This window comes from Dipodomys spectabilis, unplaced genomic scaffold (genome assembly GCF_019054845.1).
Source record: "Dipodomys spectabilis isolate Male_0828 unplaced genomic scaffold, ASM1905484v1 ptg000083l, whole genome shotgun sequence".
Taxonomy (NCBI): Eukaryota; Metazoa; Chordata; class Mammalia; order Rodentia; family Heteromyidae; genus Dipodomys; species Dipodomys spectabilis.
In genome coordinates, this window is record NW_024870760.1 from 3,664,360 (window position 1) to 3,684,036 (window position 19,677).

The 19,677-nt window shown below is 37.7% G+C and overlaps 1 protein-coding gene across 2 annotated transcripts in view; it reads left to right on the top strand.

The window, feature by feature from the left end:
• The window catches only part of Cep192 (centrosomal protein 192), a 116,518-nt gene that overhangs the window by 81,511 nt on the left and 15,330 nt on the right, over positions 1–19,677 (top strand). For both annotated transcript variants that reach the window (XM_042683664.1, XM_042683665.1), the window contains exons 35-43: positions 1,753–1,903; positions 5,267–5,445; positions 6,127–6,250; positions 7,819–7,924; positions 8,569–8,776; positions 11,639–11,718; positions 12,596–12,691; positions 17,621–17,740; positions 18,690–18,811. In XM_042683664.1, coding sequence (XP_042539598.1) covers positions 1,753–1,903; positions 5,267–5,445; positions 6,127–6,250; positions 7,819–7,924; positions 8,569–8,776; positions 11,639–11,718; positions 12,596–12,691; positions 17,621–17,740; positions 18,690–18,811 — 1,186 coding nt within the window. The remainder of the gene's footprint in view (positions 1–1,752; positions 1,904–5,266; positions 5,446–6,126; positions 6,251–7,818; positions 7,925–8,568; positions 8,777–11,638; positions 11,719–12,595; positions 12,692–17,620; positions 17,741–18,689; positions 18,812–19,677) is intronic.

A 19,677-nucleotide genomic window follows, 5' to 3' on the forward strand; every position in this document is an offset into this window, starting at 1 on the left:
CAGCTTTTAAATTTTTACATAGTAAGATCTCATTTTAATAAAAATAACTTAATGTGTGAATATACATAAATACAAAAAAAAAATCAATGTTTTGGTGGTCAGATTTCAGGTGATTTTTTTTCCTTGTTAGTTTTAGTTTTGTTTTTTTGTTTTTTTCTTTCTTTCTTTTTTTTTTTTTAGTTTTAGTTTTTAAATGATGTAATGTTCTTTTGTCCTGAAAAATTGATGATGAAAGTAAAGCATAGTTATATCTTTGTAGGGATGTTGTAGATTAGTCTGCTCTTTTTATTAAATTAAGAATCTAGCTCTTCTCTAGGCATAAGTTAGTTGAAAATCATTAATAAAAGATTGGATGTGGTCATGTCATCAGTGTGCTAAGGGAATAAAGCACACTCAAGACTCATCTCTAAGGCTGGGCATCCGTGGCTCTCGCCTGTAATCCTAGCTACTCAGGAGGCTGAGATCTAAGGACCTCGGTTGAAAGCCAGCCCTGGCAGGAAAGTACGTGAGACTCATCTCCAATAAACCACTCAGAAAACCAAAGTGACACTGTGGCTCAAGTGGTAGAGCACTCGCCTTGAGCTGAAGAGCTGAGGGATTGCACCCAGGCCCAGAGTTCAAGCCCCACAACTGACAAAAAAACCTCATCTCTGCCACTTTAGTCCCTTATCTCTTTATAGGAAGGATATAGATAGTAGCTAAATTGAAAACTGCTGTGAAGATGAAGCATTGATACATCATCATATTGCAGCTATGAAGACCTTAAGTGGAAACACATAGCTAGACTGTGGTAGTTCAGAAGTTGCCATAGTTCCATGATACAGTAACATCCCCTTCCCTGACTGAATAAATACATATAGAGTACACATGGTGCTAGTCACTTGTGGACACAAGAGACTGACAGATGTAGACATCTGATCATTGAAGGGTGGTAAACAATGCTGTGCTGGAGTATATTTGGGAATGAGAGAAGCACAAAGAAAGGGCCTGCCCCTCACTGAGGATGAGGTGTCTCTCTAAGAAGACTTGAACAAAGAGGGGTTGACAAGGTAGAGATGTTCCAGGTAGAGAGAGCTGTGTCCATGAAAGTCAAGAAATAAGTTATAATACAGGTTGTTTGATAAACCCAACCAAGAACTCATGCAACTTGCCAATATCACCTATCTGAAGTGCAGGTGAGTTCAAACTTGGTGTGTCCTTGAATTCAAGATACAGGATATATTGTGGTGATGTATTACATATCTTTGAGACTTTCATTTAAATTATGTGTGTTTTCAACCTCCTTGTGCTTTAGATTTTTAACAGGAAATTGTAATACCTTAATATTAAGATATACTTTAATACCTTAATATTAAGATAGTAGAGCAGTACCTGGCCCACTGTAAGTTTTATGTAAATGTCTGCTACTATTCATATCTTCAAAAACATTCTTACTTTAATAAGGCTCACAGTTTTCCTGAGATAGAGAGCTGTTATGCCAGATTCTAGTCAAGGAAACTAAAGCTCAGAGTGAATAAGTAATTTGCCAGAGGTCACAGAACAAATGAGTGACAAGTGAATCTCACATTCAGGTTCAGAGCCTGTGCTGTCCTAATGCTGGGTTGCCTATCATTTTGTGCCTCTCAGTAGCGTTAATCAAAACACCACCTACCCCAACCTAAGAAAATTACGTTAATATGTAATTTTTTTTCTGTTATTTTGCATTGTGCTTAATGTGAAGGTTCATATGCTTCAAAACATTTTCTTTTCTAGTACATGATCTTCCCCAACGGCCTAACGATATTCAGCTATTTTATGGAAACATGCGTAAAATTATGCTTTCAGTAATTGGAGAATTCAGAGATTCTGTTCCTAACAGAGAACTTCTTCAGCCTTCTCCCAAAGCTAGCTTGGAATCTAAAAGGTAAAACAAATATACCAGCAAAATTCCTTTACCAGATTTCAAGATTATTTGACTATAGTAGATCTTTTTTTTGCTGTCCTATGTTTTCTATCAAAATGTTTATTTTCCCTTTATATTTTAGTTTAAGTTGAAATCATTTCAAACTCTGAGGGAAGTTTAAAAATAATACAGAGAATTCCTATAAGCCCTGTTCTCTGATTTCCCAATTATTAAACATTTTTCACATTTACCTTATCATTCTTTATATCTCTAACTTGTTTAAATCTTTTTTCTGGCCCATTCAAGAGTAAGTTGCAGCATGATCACTTATAAGCCCTAAATTGTCTTAAAAATATTTTCTATGGTAAATCCACCCCATTAGAATATTTAATATTGATTTAGTAGTATCACTTATTCCATAGATTTCTATTAAACATGTACAATAATGTCCTCCATAGTTAAACCACAGAACAAAACCCTCTTCTGCTCTGGTCCATAATCTCAGATCACATCTTGCATTTAGATGGTCTGTCTTTTTTTTTACTTGCTTTTAGTATAGAGTAGTTCCTTTATCCTTTCTTTACCTTTCAACATTGTGATAATGGAGGTTTAGATGATCAAATCAGATCTTCAGAGAACTAAGCTTCTGTAATGACTTTAGGTGAAGCCTGGAGAGGCTGGGATGCCACTGCACTTGTGGGTACTTGTTATAAAATTAAATGCTCATACTCTGGTTCAAACTTAATACCAGTTCTTTACTGGTAATATACATGGCTTACAAAAAGGGGCAGCTGAGTATGGGAGTTGTGTTTTGTTCTTTGATGACATAACCATGTAATTCTTCAAAGAGCTGTTCCCCATATACACATCAAATTCAGTTTTATTCCACATACAATTTTGGATAGATCAAATAAATATATCCTATTAAAAGCAAATTCTATATACATAAGGACATTAGAGTGTTTACTGAGAGATCTGTTTTCTCCAAGATTACTAACTTTGTTAAAGTCATCTTTCTTTTTTTCTTCAGTATTCTCTAATAAAATAGGAGAAAATAGGGTGTAGTAAGAATAAAGATGACCTTTTTCTTACTAATGAGTTAGTTAACAGTTAACTAACTGCGTCAGTTAGTTAACAGATGAGTTTGAGATACACAAAAGAAGTGTTTCAGCAGTGATATTCACTAGACACTATGTTGAAAATGAACTATACAACTTGTTGGGGAGGGGAAAATGGAAGAGGTGACACTATTCAAAAAGAAATGTACTCAATGACTGACATATGTAGTAACTATAACCCTTCTATAGATCACATTTACAATTAAAAAATAATAATGCCATTTGTTTTTCCAAAGTATATTCCCAGGTGGTATATAATGCTAACTTGTCTATGACTGATTATATAAATATATGAGGTTTTTAAAAATAGTACTTGGGTTTGAACTCAGGTTTTCATACTTAATAGGCAGGCACTGTATTACTTGAGTCATACCTCCTATCCCTTTTTAATCTGGTGATTTTTTTTTTCCCAGATAGTTCTCCCTTGTTTTTCTGGGACAGTAGAAGTATAATTTGAAAACCGAAGATGAGAGAGCATTGGTTTTACAAAATTGATGATTTTGTAATAACATTTTATTTTATAATATTTATTTTTATTTTATTAAAAAATCACCAATTTTGAAGCACTAGTGATTACAAAATTCATCTGAATTACAGCTAAACAAACCCTGTTATAATAGTCTGGTAGACTGGATTAGCATTTCTTCCTATTAGAAGACTTTTCTGTTTTAGTATTTCTTAGTGTCATTCATTGTCATAAAAAAAGTTGCCATTGTGTAGTTCTATTATGTTAAGAATTTGAATTTTCTCACGTTTTTGATATTGGTCATTTTCTAGTCAATCTTCTTTTGGTACTGGTACTCAGGTTTGAACTTGGTCTCTCATTTGCTCAGCTTGCTAATGTTACTGCTTGAACAATGTCCTCAGCCCAGCTTTTGCTGGTTATTTTAAGAGATGGTGTCTCATGGACTTTTCTGTCTAGGCTGGCTTTGAGCCATGATTCTCTTTTAATAGATTCAGATGCAGAATCAGGCAGAAAAATAATGGAAATCACTGATTTTTTTATATCATACTATGTATACTATGTAACTTACATTGTATTTGGGTTTTTTTGTACACTATTTAATTTTCTTTGCAGTGTTTGGGGTCAAACTCAGAGCATTGACCATATTAGATAAATGCTCCAGAGTTATACTTCTAGCCTACATAAATAAAACATAAAAAGTATATAAGTGGGCTGGGAAGGTGGCTCAGTGGTAGAGTACTTGCCTTATACGCATGAGGCTCTGGGTTCGATTCCTTAGCACCACATAAGCAAAAAGAAAAAAGCCGGAAGTGGCACTGTGGCTCAAGTGGTAGAATGCTAGCCTTGAGCTGAAGAGCTGAGGGACAGCGCCCAGGCCCAGAGTTCAGGCCCCACGACTGGACCCAAAAAAAAAAAAAAAAAAAGTATGTAAGTAAAAATAAGGATAATTTTTTTTTTTTTTTTTTTTGGTTCTGGTCCTGGGGCTTGTACTTAGAGTCTAGGCACTGACCCTGAGTGAGCTTCTTTGCTTAAGGCTAGTTTCCTACCACTTAAGCCACAGCTCTGTTTTTCCACTTTTTGATGGTTACTTGGAGATAATAATCTCAATGACTTTCCTCCCTGAGCTGGCTTTGAATTATAGTCCTCAGATCTCAGCCTCTGGATAGGTAGGATTATAGACATGAGACACAGTGGTCAGCTTGATTTTTAATTTTTTTAATTATTACTATTAAGGGGTTTCAGTTGAAGAATGCATTTCTTTTTGGACAATGTTCCTCCCTCCCTCCCTCCCTCTCTCCCAGTTTTTCCCTCCCATAAGTACTCTCAAGTTGGATAGTTCATTTCATAGTGTCTAATGAGTACCACTGCTATGTTTGTTCACTTTTTGTTCCTGACTGGTGGATATTTCTATTCACTCAAAAGTATATGGCATGTAATACCCTTTTAGTTTTATCTAATTGTTTTTATTTTATAAAGAATTAATATTAGCCAGGCGTTGGTGGCTCATGCCTGTAATACTAGCTACTCAGGAGGCTGAAATCTGAGGATTATGGTTCAAAACCAGCCCAGCCAGGAAAGTCTGTGAGACTCTTATCTCTAATAAACCACCAGAAAACTGAAAGTGGCGCTTGTAGCTCAAGCGATAGAGCGCTCACTTTGAGCTGAAGAGTGCAGGAACAGCACCCAAACCTAGAGTTCAAGCCCCACGACAAAAAACAAAATCACTATTAAATGTGAAAGTGTCTGGCTTTTCATCGTTTTTGACTTTGCTTTTTTAATTTTTGAATAATTTTTTCCTAGTGAATTGAGACCTTCTGATAAACATGGTGGCAATATCTCTTTGGATGTTTTACCAGTTAAAGGTCCTCAAGGGTCTCCTTTTCTCTCACAAGCTGCCCACTCATCTCAAGATACAGCAGCCTCTGAAGAGATGTGGACCATCCAACCTGAACACTTAATTCTGGTAGCTCCTTCTTCTTGTGAGTATTTCAGCAAGTCATCAGATGTGCCTTTAGGGGTTGTTGTCTGTGTTCTGTCCTCACACGTAATTGGACAGACTGCACCACAGAGGCCTGATTAGAGCTCATCTGGAGCCCTGTCCTACCCAGCTCAGCGTCTTGAGAGCAGAGCCACACCCTGCCTTGATAGCTACTACCTTAACCCTGATAAGGCTGGTTCAGAGTCAGAACAAGGGTGGCTCAGTGGTAGAGCGCTCGCCTTGCATGCATGAGGCCCTGGGTTCGATTCCTCAGCACCACATAAGCAGAAAGAAACCAGAAGTGGGGCTGTGGCTCAAGTGGAAGAGCTGAAGAGCTGAGGGACAGCACCCAGGCCCAGAGTTCAGGCCCCACAACTGACACAAAAAAAACAAACAAACAAAAAAACGAATACATACACATGTGCCAAAATTAAAACCAGGAGCTAACAATTTTGAGATTGCTATTTTTCTCTTTGTTCAAGGTTTTCAGTGTCTTTGTAGTTTCCAGGAGTTATCAAGTATGCCTTTTTAAACAGATTTGAAATTCCCATAATTGAGTAGCTAAGAATTGCTAAGTAAGCCATTGTAACTAGTGTACTTATTTAAAACTTATTTTTATTTACACTTGTCTTTTTTCACTGTTGCTAAATGAAAGTTACATTCGATTTATTTGCTACAATAGGTGATATGACAAAAACTGGACGTTTCCAGATTGTTAATAATTCTGTCAGGTTGCTGAAATTTGAACTATATTGGCCAGCCCATTGCCTGACAGTCACACCACAACACGGATTTATTGCACCAGAGTAAGTGTATCTTCAGTGTTGTTCTGGGTGTTATTTAGATGACATCATGGCAACTTTAAGGATTAAATAATATTCATTTAAATTTGTTCAGGGTCTTAGCATATAGTTCAGTATAGAAGGGCTTGCCAAGCATGTGCAAGGCCCTGAGTTATGTCCAAACACTGCAAAATAAATTTTTTTCAGTAGAGGTTTGTACTGTCCTGACCATACAAGTGGATACCTACTTCTGTTATACATTAGTGGGCTCAAGACTTAATTCCTTTAGTGAAGCATAGATCTCATACCTAGCCAGGTAGACTGGGCCCTGAGGTGGTTGAGGAAAGTGTTTGAGGTGGAATAGGGACTCCGATATAGAAGACAAGAAAATATTTTCTATCATAGCACTTTGCCTACAAAGACAAGGAATAAAAGCAGAATGTGTGATAATGGATGACAATCTCTAAAGCCTTAGATGGTCTGATTGTCTCCCAATTTGGCATTTATATTCTGCTTTTGTTTTTTCCTGAAGGACACTTTTGAGAGTGAACTTCTTGACTTGAGCCATAAGATAGCTTACTGTTTTCTACATAGATGTTCTGAGAAAAGGCATACATTGGAGCCAGATGTTTACACAGTTTCCCTCTGTACATAGCCTTATTATTGATGAGGTAAAGCTACAGTTCTGCAGCTGTCCAGGACTTCATGTGTGGTTAGCACACAGTTGTCACATCTGGAAGGTGCATCCTACTTTGGATTAGCAGTTTTTGAAAAGAACAACTTGGAATTTCTTTACATTGGCAAAATGATGAATATGCATTTTTGGAAAGTTGGCTGAGCTAAAGTGTGAGCTAAAATATGGACAATGACACCCCAGAGATGGCTTTACTGAGACCAAAGCAATCTACTCAGTATTCTGTAAGCCATCACCAACTAATGGATAGAAGGATAGGGAGATAATAAAACAGGTGTTTCACAAATGCCTTATATAGTCCCACATATTTAGCCATTAACAGTGGAGAATAATCTTGACCTTCTATTTTTGCCACTTGTAAATGATGATTTTTGTTAGTTATAATTCTGATTTCACTATCCACATTTAAATTCTTTGGAACTCATTTTCCTTAAAGAGAATTTTGAGCATGAAAAAGCATGATTTCTTTCTCTTTCTCTCTCTTTAAAATACCTCCTTCCCTACTTTTCTTCCAGTTTGCTACCCAGCTCTTAATTAGCTTAGTGCCTTAACTGTATTATCCCTTATTATCATGTGGCTCAGAGGTTTTGTAGTACAATCCATTTGCTACAGAAATTTTATTTTGAATTGCTTTTGAGATAGCATTTCTATGATTTGGTTTGCCCTTGGACTCATGGATTCTTGTCATACAAGTTTGTGTTGGCCCTTGAATCAAGGGTTGAGGTCAGACGAACCATATATAGGGAAGTATAGGAGCTAACCTGGTTCTCTGGTGTTTTTCAGTCATGGGAAGACTTGGTCATTGACAGAACAGTGGTTGTAACCTTTATTGTTACTTCTGTTAAAGAATTGGATGTTTTTGGTTTTTATTATTACACCTTTTTTTTTTTTTTTAAAGGAGTAAACTACAAATTCTTGTGAGTCCTAATTCTTCCTTATCCACAAAACAGTCTATGTTCCCATGGAGTGGCTTGATCTATATTCACTGTGACAATGGACAGAAGGTACTGTACAATGCTTTGCTGAGAAATATTCCTTTTATTTTTTACATTCATTTTCATAATCCTTATTAGCAATTATGCTTTCTAAGTCAAATGAAGCCCAGCTAGCTATATTTCAACAGAGTATTTTGTATAGAACTTTTCCCTTAGTTATCTGTATCATTTCTATAGGGTGGGGCCTAGAAGCCATTGCTAATTTTCAAAAAATTACTTTAAGGGAAAAAAAAGAATATGGAAGCAGAGAAAAGACACAGTCTTTATAATTTTAATAAACCTTAATTTTTAAACTTGTCAGTGCTTCATTTCTTTGGATTTTTTTTCTCTGCCTCAAATTAAAAATCTTTGTTTCAAAATGATAGTTAAATTTGTGTCTTACAGCTGGGCGTCGGTGGCTCATGCCTGTATCCTAGCTACTCAGGAGGCTGAGATCTGAGGATTGTGGTTCAAAGCCAGCCTGGGCAGGAAAGTCTGTGAGACTCTTACCTCCAATAAACCACCAGAAAACCAGAAGTAAATGTGTTTCATGTGGTAGAGTGCTAAGCCTTGAGCTGAAGAGCTGAGGAGCAGTGCCCAGGCCCAGAGTTCAAGCCTCACAACCAAAAAGAAAAAAAAAAAAGTGTCTTACCACCTTATTTGGCTTATTTCAGAAATTCGTGAAAGTTCAAATTCAAGAAGATTTGACTCAAGATGAACTTTTGACTCGTTTGGCTTCTAGCACATTTGGAATTCTTAACACCACATCTGAACCTCCCATTAGTCATGTGATAAAACCAGTAGTAAAGCCATCTTCCACAAAAGTTGAAATAAGAAACAAGATGATTACTTTTCCTACAACAGAATCTGGTAAAACTTCAGGTATTGTATCACAAAATTATGTGGGTCAAACATCTACTGCTATATTAAGTCTAGATATGCTCCTTCCCTTTTTTCTTTTTCCCCTTCCCTCCCTTCCCCTTCCCTTCCCTTCCTTTTTTTTTTTTTTTTTTTGTTGTTGGTGGTGGTGGTCTTAGAGCCTGAACTCTGGGCCTGGGCGCTGTCCCTCACCTCTTCAGCTCAAGGCTAGCGCTCTACCACTTGAACCACAGAGCCATTTCCGGCTTTTTCTATTATGTGGTGCTGAGGAGTTGAACCCAGAGCCTCATGCATGCAAGGCAAGCACTCTACCACTGAGCCACCTTCCCTCCTTTACTTTTTTCTATTAATATATATTAGTTATATGAGAGATGGATTTCATTCTGATGTTTCCATTCATGTATGTAATTTATTCAATTTCATCCCTTCTATCAATCTCCCTTTCTCTTCTACCCCTATCCTAAGAACTGATCAATTGATCAGTTTTTTGATACATAGAAACTTTGACCCTATTCATCTTCATTCACTCTCCTTGTTAGTCTAACACCTTCCCACTAATACTCATCTCCCACAACAGAGCCTATTACTGCTTTTTAATACATTAATGTATCTTGGCAGTGCTGAGGGTTGAACCCAGCTCATAACATGTGTAAAGTGCTCTCCCATTGATTTCAAAGCACGGCCTTAAGATGTGAATTACATAGCTGGGTGCCAGTTGCTCATGCCTGTAATCCTAGCTGAGATACAGTGTGAAGCCAGCACAGGCAAAAAAGTCCCTGAGACTCTTTATCTCCAATTAACCACCAGAAAGCCAGAAGTGGAGCTGTGGCTCAAGTAATAGGGTGCTAGCCTTTAGCAAAAAAGCTCTGGGACAGCACACAGGCTCTGAGTTCAAGCCCCAATATTAGCACAATAAAAAAAAAAAAAAGGAAATTCTAAGATTAAAATTGACATTAACTGGGCATTGAGTTACTCAGTATTTCTGGTATTTTGGATTTTATTTGATGGCCAGAACTATCCTTCCCTAAATCTTAACAGATGTCTGACTGGAATTATCAAGTTAGAAGGAGAACCCAGGCCATTGGGTAGACCTGGCTTCCATCACTAAGTGACTTCTAAGGCTCTTGAGAGGCTAAATAGACTCTTCAGTGTCCCTGTTTATAAAATGACTATTATAACTTTCACCTTCCACAGAAGGCGTGGAGGTGAAATCATTTGTTCAATGTTATATGTAATTAGTATATTTGCCATCTCAAAGACACTATTGCTAATGCTTCTCAAAAAAATCTTGTGATATTTTTTTCTTTTTCCATCTCTTCCTTTTTCTGATGACTTTGACTAAATGAGTAGTGGTATAGAGGCTTTATTAGAAAGGCTTAAGGGGCTATCTCATTAAGCTGTTCCTCTTCCTTCTCAAAGTAATTTTGTCTTTCCTTCAGCCTCAGCATCCGTCTTCTGTGTATCTCTCCTGGACCTTTCCATCACCTCCAGGAACTTACTCTACTCTTAGTCCATTTTAAGCTCTTTCCTTCCTGGCTCACTTATTCCAGGGATTGCAGCAGTTCTCTAACCTCTTGGTAGCCTCTAGTCTAAGGCCCTGAAATCTTAGTATCTCTATTACCTTGCTGAGGTCCCTCTTAAACCTCTTGAATCATGTGGTCTGCCATGATAATCATTGCCTCTACTTTTCCATCTACATTATATACTGGTGAAACCTAGCTGAATGGCTACTCTATGCTCCTATTCCAGTAACAGAGTGATACTAGACAAAGCCATACAGCCTTTGCTGATGGATTCATCGTCACAATTCTCAGATACCTCTTGTCTTCTATCTTCCACAGTGTGTGTCTACACCAGTAGCCTGTGTCTCTATTCCCTCAGAGCTTCTGTACTTCCCTCTACCCCTCATTCCCTGCTCCCTCTCTCATTTTTTACAATTCTAAATTTTGCCTCACATATGGAAAATAGAAAAGCCATTAGACTAAAAGGAAGATATCTGTTTCTGTCACAGATGCAGCTCTCTTTTCTTGCCTTCTCAAGGACCCCTTTTTCCTGGGCCATAAGTTTCTCATTCTTTGTATATTTACCTTTATCTACGGTGTATACTAGCGTCATAGTCTGAAAGACACCTTTCTTGGCCCTGATTTCTCTTCCTGCAGCTGTCTCTTTTCTCAGTATGACTTGTAGTGGAAGAGTTCTTCCTTTCTGAGTCTGTTGTGCTGCCATTATCCACTGTACCTTAAACCTGTTCACACCCAGGTCCTTCTTAGATGTCTTTGTTTATCTAATCTTTTCACACTACTGACCTCACAGCTTCTGTACTGATGTCCTGCGTTTTTCAGCTTTACTTGCTCCTTATAAGATTTCTTTGCTGACTCTTTTGTTCACCAACTAATGAAGTTTGGCACATCTGGGCTAGTCCACCTGTATTCCTCTCTTTCTTGTCCCTGGGGATTACTTGTCAGTTGTGATGCTGATGACTGCCATATGCTTAGAAGCTTACCCAAGTGTCTGCTTGGCTCCTGCATATTAGTATCTCACAGGTGCAGCAAATGTATAAGCCCTAAAACAAAACCTGCTTCTCCTCCAGACTTATGTCAATAAATGACAATGCTGTCTTTTCATTCCTCACTTCAGTCCTTTTTTACTGTACAGAGGGGTTACAATTACATGTGTCTTTGCATTATGCTTTGAGTAAAATTCAAAATTGGATATTGGACACATGTAATTTTTTAAAAATCCTGTAGTTCCTGTTGGACTCTGTCAAGGGTCACTGCCTTGTTGGTGAGGTCCTAAGGCTTGTCACAAAAGTCTGCTATCACTGGCTTGTTAGAGTGTCAGTTATGGTTCATGTGTTCTTTTCAGAGAACTATCTGGAATTTGAGAATCATGGTCCTGTGGATGTGAAGTGGCACCTGTCATCTTTTGCTCCCCCGTATGTCAAGGTCAGTCAGATACATTCATTTTAATTTTTAGGTTTATGTAGTCTATGAAAACACAGGTTCAGATGTCAGTTATCAGTCTCCCAAACTCACTTGGTTTTCTATATAGATGGAGACAATACATGGAGTCTTCTTTTAACCAGGTGTTTTTGAGAGTCAAGAATTGGTGTAAAACATATATTCTTGCTCTACCTAATCTTAGTCCTGATTTTTCTTTACTGAGATAACTTTGAGAAGTAATAAGGGTTTTATTATTTTATTGAACACTGAGGGTGCACACAGATTCCTCCCAATATTCTGAGTGCTGTCATGTTCCAGCCATAGTTCCTGGTACGTAGGGTGGAACACTCTGCTTAGCAGCCTTTGTCTACTATCTTCTACATGGCTCTGCCAGTGGCACTGCCCCAAATGAGCAGCCTGTCATTTGTGTTCTTTACAACACTAATATGTCTGCCATATATTTTTTGTGACAGTTACAGTTTTCAATCATACCACTAATAAAAGGTGTTCAAGAGATAGCAGACCTATCACAATAAAACTGACATTGCAGTGGGTTTTAAAGTACATGTTTTGCAGCATCCGCATCAACCGTGAGGAAAAGACAGTGATTTGATATTGTGTACTGTAACATGGAGCTCACTACAGCCAAAGAAGTTGGTCATGAACACTGTTACATGTGATCTCATCACGCTGAGCCAGTACAATATTGGTCAGCCCAGGAACACTCTCTCTTGCGAGGGCATTGTGCTCTCTTTGTGCACTGCTAAATAGGCTTAGTATGTCAGGGTGTCCTTGGTAAACATGAAAATAATGATGTGTCTGAAACCAATCCACTGACTTTTATGGGTTTTATTTGACTATTTAAATGATTTCTTCACAGGGAGTTGATGAAAGCGGAGATGTTTTTAGAGCAACATACACAGCATTCAGATGTTCTCCGATTTCTGGTACACTGGAAAGGAATAGAATCCAGAAGGTGAGCTTTGCTAGATTTTTCATAGCCAGTTAGTAAGTACATGATGTTATTCAGCCTGGAGTACCTCATGTGACCCTGCCACTTCAGTTTATCTTCCCTAAACCAGTGCTAGTCTCATAGCCAGTCTACCTACAGAGAAAGAAGCCTCCTAAGTTCAACGTATTATACTACAATGAGGAAAATATGAGGTAAGCTGATAGTGTATTTGGTAAGGAGATTGCAGCTGCCAGTGCTTACAGCATACTTCTCTAATCCAGATGACTTTGGCTACCTGCCATAGCCAAAGAAACCTACCACTAGGCAACAACTCATGTTGATGACATAGGTACCAGTATTTCTTTATGGGCAGCAGATTCTTCCAGCTGCTGTGAAACTTTTCACACCTTAGTTTATTTCCAGTCATGACATCATCCCTTCAGAAGTCTCCTGGTGGCAGTCATCATCCATTTGGCCTTGTTAATATACTCTGTCATTTTAATTGCTAAAACTCAATTAAAGTGCCATACTTATAAAATATTGGTCCATTTATTCATAAGGGCTTTTGGTAAGTTCTAGGATGGAGCTATGAACTCACCATTGATCACAAAAGACTCTTGAGGCTTCTATAGTAATTGCTGAAACTTAGTCCTTCATTAGGTCTATGTAACAGGCCTTAGAAAGTCTCTGACTTTTGTTTTGAAAAGCACATAGTTCTCTAAAAAATAGTTTATTCTATTTTGTAAATCACAACAGAAACAAACCAGGAGAATAGGGAACAGACACATTATTAAAAAAAAACAAAACAGAACCAAAAAACTCAACATATGAAGAAGGATTGCAAAAAGAAAATAATCCAGAAGGAAAGATATCCCATGTTAATGGAGATGAATTATCATTGTTAGAATAGCAGTACTTGCTGAATTGATCTACAGATTTAATCCCTGTTAAAACCCCATTGAGCTATTTTGAAATTTTTTTTCAACATCAAAAAGGGTATAACTACATACAGCTTATAATCAGTTATATGGGTGAATACAATATAACTTATGCTCAGACATCATCAATGAGATGCAGCAAAAAAAGCTTGTCTAAGGAAGGCAGGGGGACTTTGACTTGTAAGAATTAGAACTGAGGGGGTCTGTACTCACCTGTCATTTACTTGGTATATGTATGGTTAGAAAGTATTTGGTAAGAATTCCAGGGATTTTCTCAATTCCTCATTTAAGGTGACACTTATTTGTAGCCACTTGTACCAATTTACTCTGTAACTAAGCAGTCATCTGCATAGGTTCCTTTGTGTTAGATGGTAATCATTCAAATTGTGGCTCCTTGGCAATTCTTAGAGCTTTTTGATACTTCTGCTCCAGTTTCTCAGTTTAAGTAAGCAATTACACAATTTGTTATGCAAGGGATACACTTGGCATATCGACAGTCCCTCTTTGACTATACTAAGTCCAATCTGGTTTTAATGGAAAAATTGACAAAGTTGGTAGCATCCAGGATGTAATAATATGGGCCCAGTTATGTATTATTTTGGGAGAATAAGCAGGATGTTAGAGACTGCTCTTCAGCTTATTGAGATATTTTCTTTCTTTTAGGCCTTAGTCTTTTTCCTTAATCCTGTCATTTCTGAGACTAAATATTCACGTCATAATCACATATTTTCTGGCCTGCTTTTGCTTTCCCTTGGTCATGCCACACTCCTATTTCTATTTGTTTTGTTTTGAGGCTTATCTTAAAATTTATATGAACATAGGACACAGAAGAATGAAAACAATCTTGCAAAAGAATGAGACTGAAGGATTTAGCCTTCTCATTTTAAAAACCTACAGAGCCAGAGTACTGTCACAACAGGGTGGTGTTGCCATAAAAGTAGGCATACTTGAGAGGAATAGAATTGAGAATCCCCAGACCTCATGTTTATGATCACTTGATGTTCTTGTAAAGTATACCAAGATAAGTCATTGGAGAAATGATACTCTTCAACAAATGGTACCAGGACACTGGATACCCAAAATGAAAGAAATACACGGGACCCTAAATGTAAGCAAAAATATAAAACCTCTAGAAAACATAGAAAAGTCTTTTTGGGGGTGGGGGTCCCCGTTGTAGGGCCTGAACTATGGGCCTGGCGCTGTCCCTCAGCTCTTCAGCTCAAGGCTAGTGCTTTACCACTTGAGCCACAGCACCACTTCTGGCTTTTTTCTTTTTGCTTATGTGGTGCTGAGGAATCGAACCCAGGGCCTCAGGCATGCAAGGCAAGCGCTCTACCACTGAGCCACCTTCCCAGCCCAGAAAAATAAGTCTTAATAACTTTGGTTTAGCTATTAATTTTGTAGAGATAGGACCAATAAAGGTATCAAAAATTAGGTGAATTAACAGAAATACAAGTATTTTTACATCAAATGGTGCTATCAAGAATTTAAAAAGCTAGGCCTGGTGGTTCATGCCTCTCATTGTACCGACTCAGGAGGCTAAGGTCGGAGGAGTCAAAAAAGTTTGTGAGACTCCATCTCAATATAAGGAGTTAGACGTGGTAATGAATATGTGTCATCCGAGCTATGGTAAGAATTATAAAATAAAGTAGGAGAACCCTGGGCAAAAAAGCAAATCTTAATGTCAACCATTACATAAAAGAGCTGGAGGCATGGCTAGCATGTCTTGAGGCTTGAGTGATGCAATTTATTCCACCATACTGCAAAAACATAAAAAAAAAATATCTACTAGTCTTTAGAAAATGCAACCATACTGCAAAAACATAAAACAAAAATAACTTAGAATTACTAGTCTTTAGAAAATGCAATCAAGGGGCTGGGAAGGTGGCTCAGTGGTAGAGTACTTGCCTTGCGTGCATGAGGTCCTGGGTTCAATTCCTCAGCACCACATAAGCAGAAAAAGGTGGAAGTGGTGCTATGGCTCAAGTGGTAGAGTGCTAGCTTTGAGCTGAAGAGTTGGGGGACAGCACCCAGGCCCAGAGTTCAGGCCCCACGTCCGACCAAAAAAGAAAATACAATCAAGCCAGAAATGAGCTATTACTTCATATCTGTTAAGATAGCTATAACTTAAAATGAACAAAAAAGCAGAAAATCTCTATATTGAGGATGTTGAGAAGCTGGAACTTTCATATTTCTAATGAGACTATAGTAATGCTACAGCCATTGTGAAAAAGTTTGAAAATTTTTCAATAAACTAAAGATAGAACTACCATATAACCCAGCATTTCCACTTCTAGATATTTGCTTTAAAAAATTGATACAGGTGTTCAAGGAAAAACTTGTGCACAATCATAGCACAAATATTCATAGCACTATTGTTCACAACCACCTATAAAGATAAAAATAACCTATTACGTGGCAATTAAAAGAACTGACAAAAGAAACCAGTCATGACAGACCATATATGGTCATGGTCACAATTATATAATTTACAAAGTGCCATTGACTACTCTCGAATGGGCACATTGGGTGGCACTCTGTGTTATCAGGTGTAGCTACATAAGTACACAGGAGAGATACAAGGCAACAAAATGTATCACATTCATGAGTTCCAGATAGGTTAGCATGTGCCATGCAGGATTCCAGCAGAAAGCATACAGGGGTCAGAATGCAGAAGATGGGATCAAGGGCAGAGCTATTAGGCCATGCCCTTTATTGGAGTTTCCACAAAAAAATACAAAAACAGTTTAGGATCAGCAACTCAGGGTTGCCTTGGGTTAATTGTTTTGGCAACCTATAGTGGTAGTGTAGTGTCTGGTTACTTGGGACATGGCTCCATATTACTAAGGTAGAGAAACCATGCCCTCTGGGATGTGGCATAACTAAGGCCAGCTCCCTGCTGAGCCTGTGGCTAAGTATTGACTAATCCTGCTGAAAAGAATCCTTAAGATATCTGACCATCATAATAGCGCCAAAATTGCAGGAAGTGGCACTATAATAACTCAAGTGGTGGAACACTATCCTTGAGCAAAAGGAAGCTCAGGAACAGTGTCCAGGTTGAAGTCCCAGAAAAAAAAAAAAAAAAGGCAAACTGAGCATTGGTACCTCATGCCTGTAATCCTAGCTATTCAGGAGGCTGAGATCTGAGGCTGTTTGAAGCCAGCCTGGGCAAAAAAGTCTGTGAGAGTCATCTCCAGTTAACCACCCTGAAACTGGAAGTGGAGCTGTGGCTCAAAATGGTAGAGTGCTAGCCTTGGGCACAAAGCTGAGGGACAACACCCAAGCCATGAGGTCAAGCCCCATGACCTCTACCCCCTTCTCCCCTCCCCCCAAAAAGATTAAAGATCAGAGTGTGTTTCAAGAATTTCTTGTTTTAAATATTTAGCATAGAAATGAAAGGCTCTTAGGTTTTTTTATTTGTGTTGTGATCATTACTATATCCTGGACCAAGTAAGTACTGCAAATAGTAAATCTTTACCAAATATGTAAAGATTTTCTTGCAACTTCACCTTTACACTGCCTGGCCAGCAGAGGGGACCACAAGCATAGTGGTGAAAGACTGGATTGTGTCTGCATTCAGGCTTGTGCTCGAGGGCTCTAAGAGTACTTTGAAAATTTTTTTCCTCCAAAAATCACTTACTATATACATTTTGAAGAATGTGCTATCTAAAGCTATATAAACAAACGTATATTTTGGATTTGGCATAGTACCAAGTCCACTGGACTATAGTCAGCGGGACAACTAGCTAATGCATAAACATTGTTCCTTTAGTGTTTTCATACTAAAGTTCTGAATTGACAGTAAGTGCAATGATGGTTTAGGACTAATTTTTCTATTCCATGCATTGGAATTTTCAAGGATACAGCATTGAATCTGTAGAGTACTTTATCATTTCAGTTCTGCCAATTTGTGAATACAGGAAGTCATTCCTTTTACTGGTTCATATTCAGTTTTTGACTTTTAAGCTTTAGTAATGTTCAAGGTTTACATGTCTTCTCCGGGTGTATTTTGTAGGTCTCCATCACATTTTTGCCCAGAGATAGAGGGGATTATGCCCAGTTTTGGGATATTGAGTGTCACCCTGTTAAAGAGCCTCACATGCAACACACTTTGAGATTCCAGCTCTCTGGAAAAGTGAGTATTACACTAGAGTTAAGCAAATTATTGTGTATACAAAAATAATCCTAAGTGAAACTGACCTGAAACTATCTGAAATACAGAATATTTTCCTGGTATTATTTCACTAATTCTAGTATGTAACACATGTCTTTTTTGTCTGTCTTAATTAATTGACATGTTTGGCTTTATTGTCCATGTAATAATTCATGAAGCCATGTTTGACTTAAACATGTACTCTGTGTGTGTTTGTGTGTGTGTGTGTTTGTGTGTGTGTGTGTGTGTGTGTGTGTGTGTAACAGTCTAGATACTACATGGAATAGGGGATTACAATTCATTACAAAAGAAAAAGAAATAGAAACAGAAAATAGAGTACCCACCCCCCAGAAGAAAACCTTTTTAAGTATCCTTTTTCATTAAGAATTGCATTATAATAAAGTGATCCCTTCTAAAAATAAAATATTTATAGAAAGCTATATAAATCATTCATTTTATTTACATGATATGTTGTTCAAAAAATGTGAATACTGAATATGATATTTTCACATTTGGTTAATGGTTTCTTTGATCTCTCACATTTTTCTTTCCTCTTTTAATAATATTTATAAATTTAACTCTTGACTTTTACCTATTACTGAGATTAGATAAGTATTTTCTTTCCTCTGTAACAAATGATGCTGGTTAGAATCATTCGTGTATCTAAAGTTAATAAGCATAAACTCACAGTAGTTTGCCATTTTATATATGGGAAGTTTGTGAACTTGCCAGCTATATCAAGTCATGGAAGTCTACCCATGGAGAACCCTTGTTCTGTACATTAAAAAAAAGACTTTCTTCACAAAAAAATACAATTTAGGATTTAAAAATCATCCCATCTTAAAAATTTAATTCCAATAGGTAAATGTCTATGTTTCCTCTATTTATTTTTCTCCTCTCCCAAACCTCCACCTGTGATTTTTCTATACAGAGCATCAGAGCAGAAAATAAACCTGGAAAGGCACGCTCTTCCACTGATAGACTCATTAAAGTAGATAATGTAGGTATGTCCCGAAAGTGTGCTTCATTGGAGGCTTCTGCTCTCCCACTTGGGTATGTATGCTGTTTATGTCATTTTTAGGAGTTTCTCCATATGTTACTGAGGTATAGCTTTAGTGTAAGATGTTTAGTAACTTGCCTGTGGGATCCTGTGGTTTACTACAGCTCTGATCAAGATAGAGAGTGTTGTCTCCAGAAAGTCTCTACATGTCCCTTTGCAGTCAAGATTTATTCCATGCTGGTTTGTTATAGATAAGTTTTGCTTGAGACTGTGTATGCCTAATGTACTCTTTGTTTTAGCTTTCTTTCAGTGTAACATTTTTAGGATTAATTGATGCATTTTTATGGGCATAATTTTTTTATTGTAAAATTAGTGTACAGAGGGGTTACAATTAAATGAGTAAGGTAATGAGTACATTTCCTATTGAGCATTGTTACCTCCTCTTTTGCTTTTCCCCTACCATCCTTTCCCTCTACATCTCCATCTCCTCCCCCCGCTCCCCCCCCCCCCCCCCCCGGCCAGTTGTAAAGTTCATTTTCAACATAGTTAGACATAAGTTTTCTTTATTTTTATTTTTTATTTTTGTCGGTTGTGGGGCTTGAACTCTGGGCCTGGGCGCTGTCCCTGCGCTCTTCAGCTCAAGGCTAGCGCTCTACCACTTGAGCCACAGCACCACCTCCATGGACATAAGTTTTTGTTTGGACTAAAAACATACCTAATTTCTGGGTCACATGATAATTATGTTTAACATTAAACAAGCTTTAATAGTTTTCCTGAAGCATTTGTGCCATTTTATATCCTCACAAGTAGCATATGATAGTAGATTCTTAAAACTTTAAAAAGTAAATTTAGCTGGGTGCCGGTGGCTCATGCCTGTAATCCTAGCTACTCAGGAGGCTGAGATCTGAGGATCACGGTT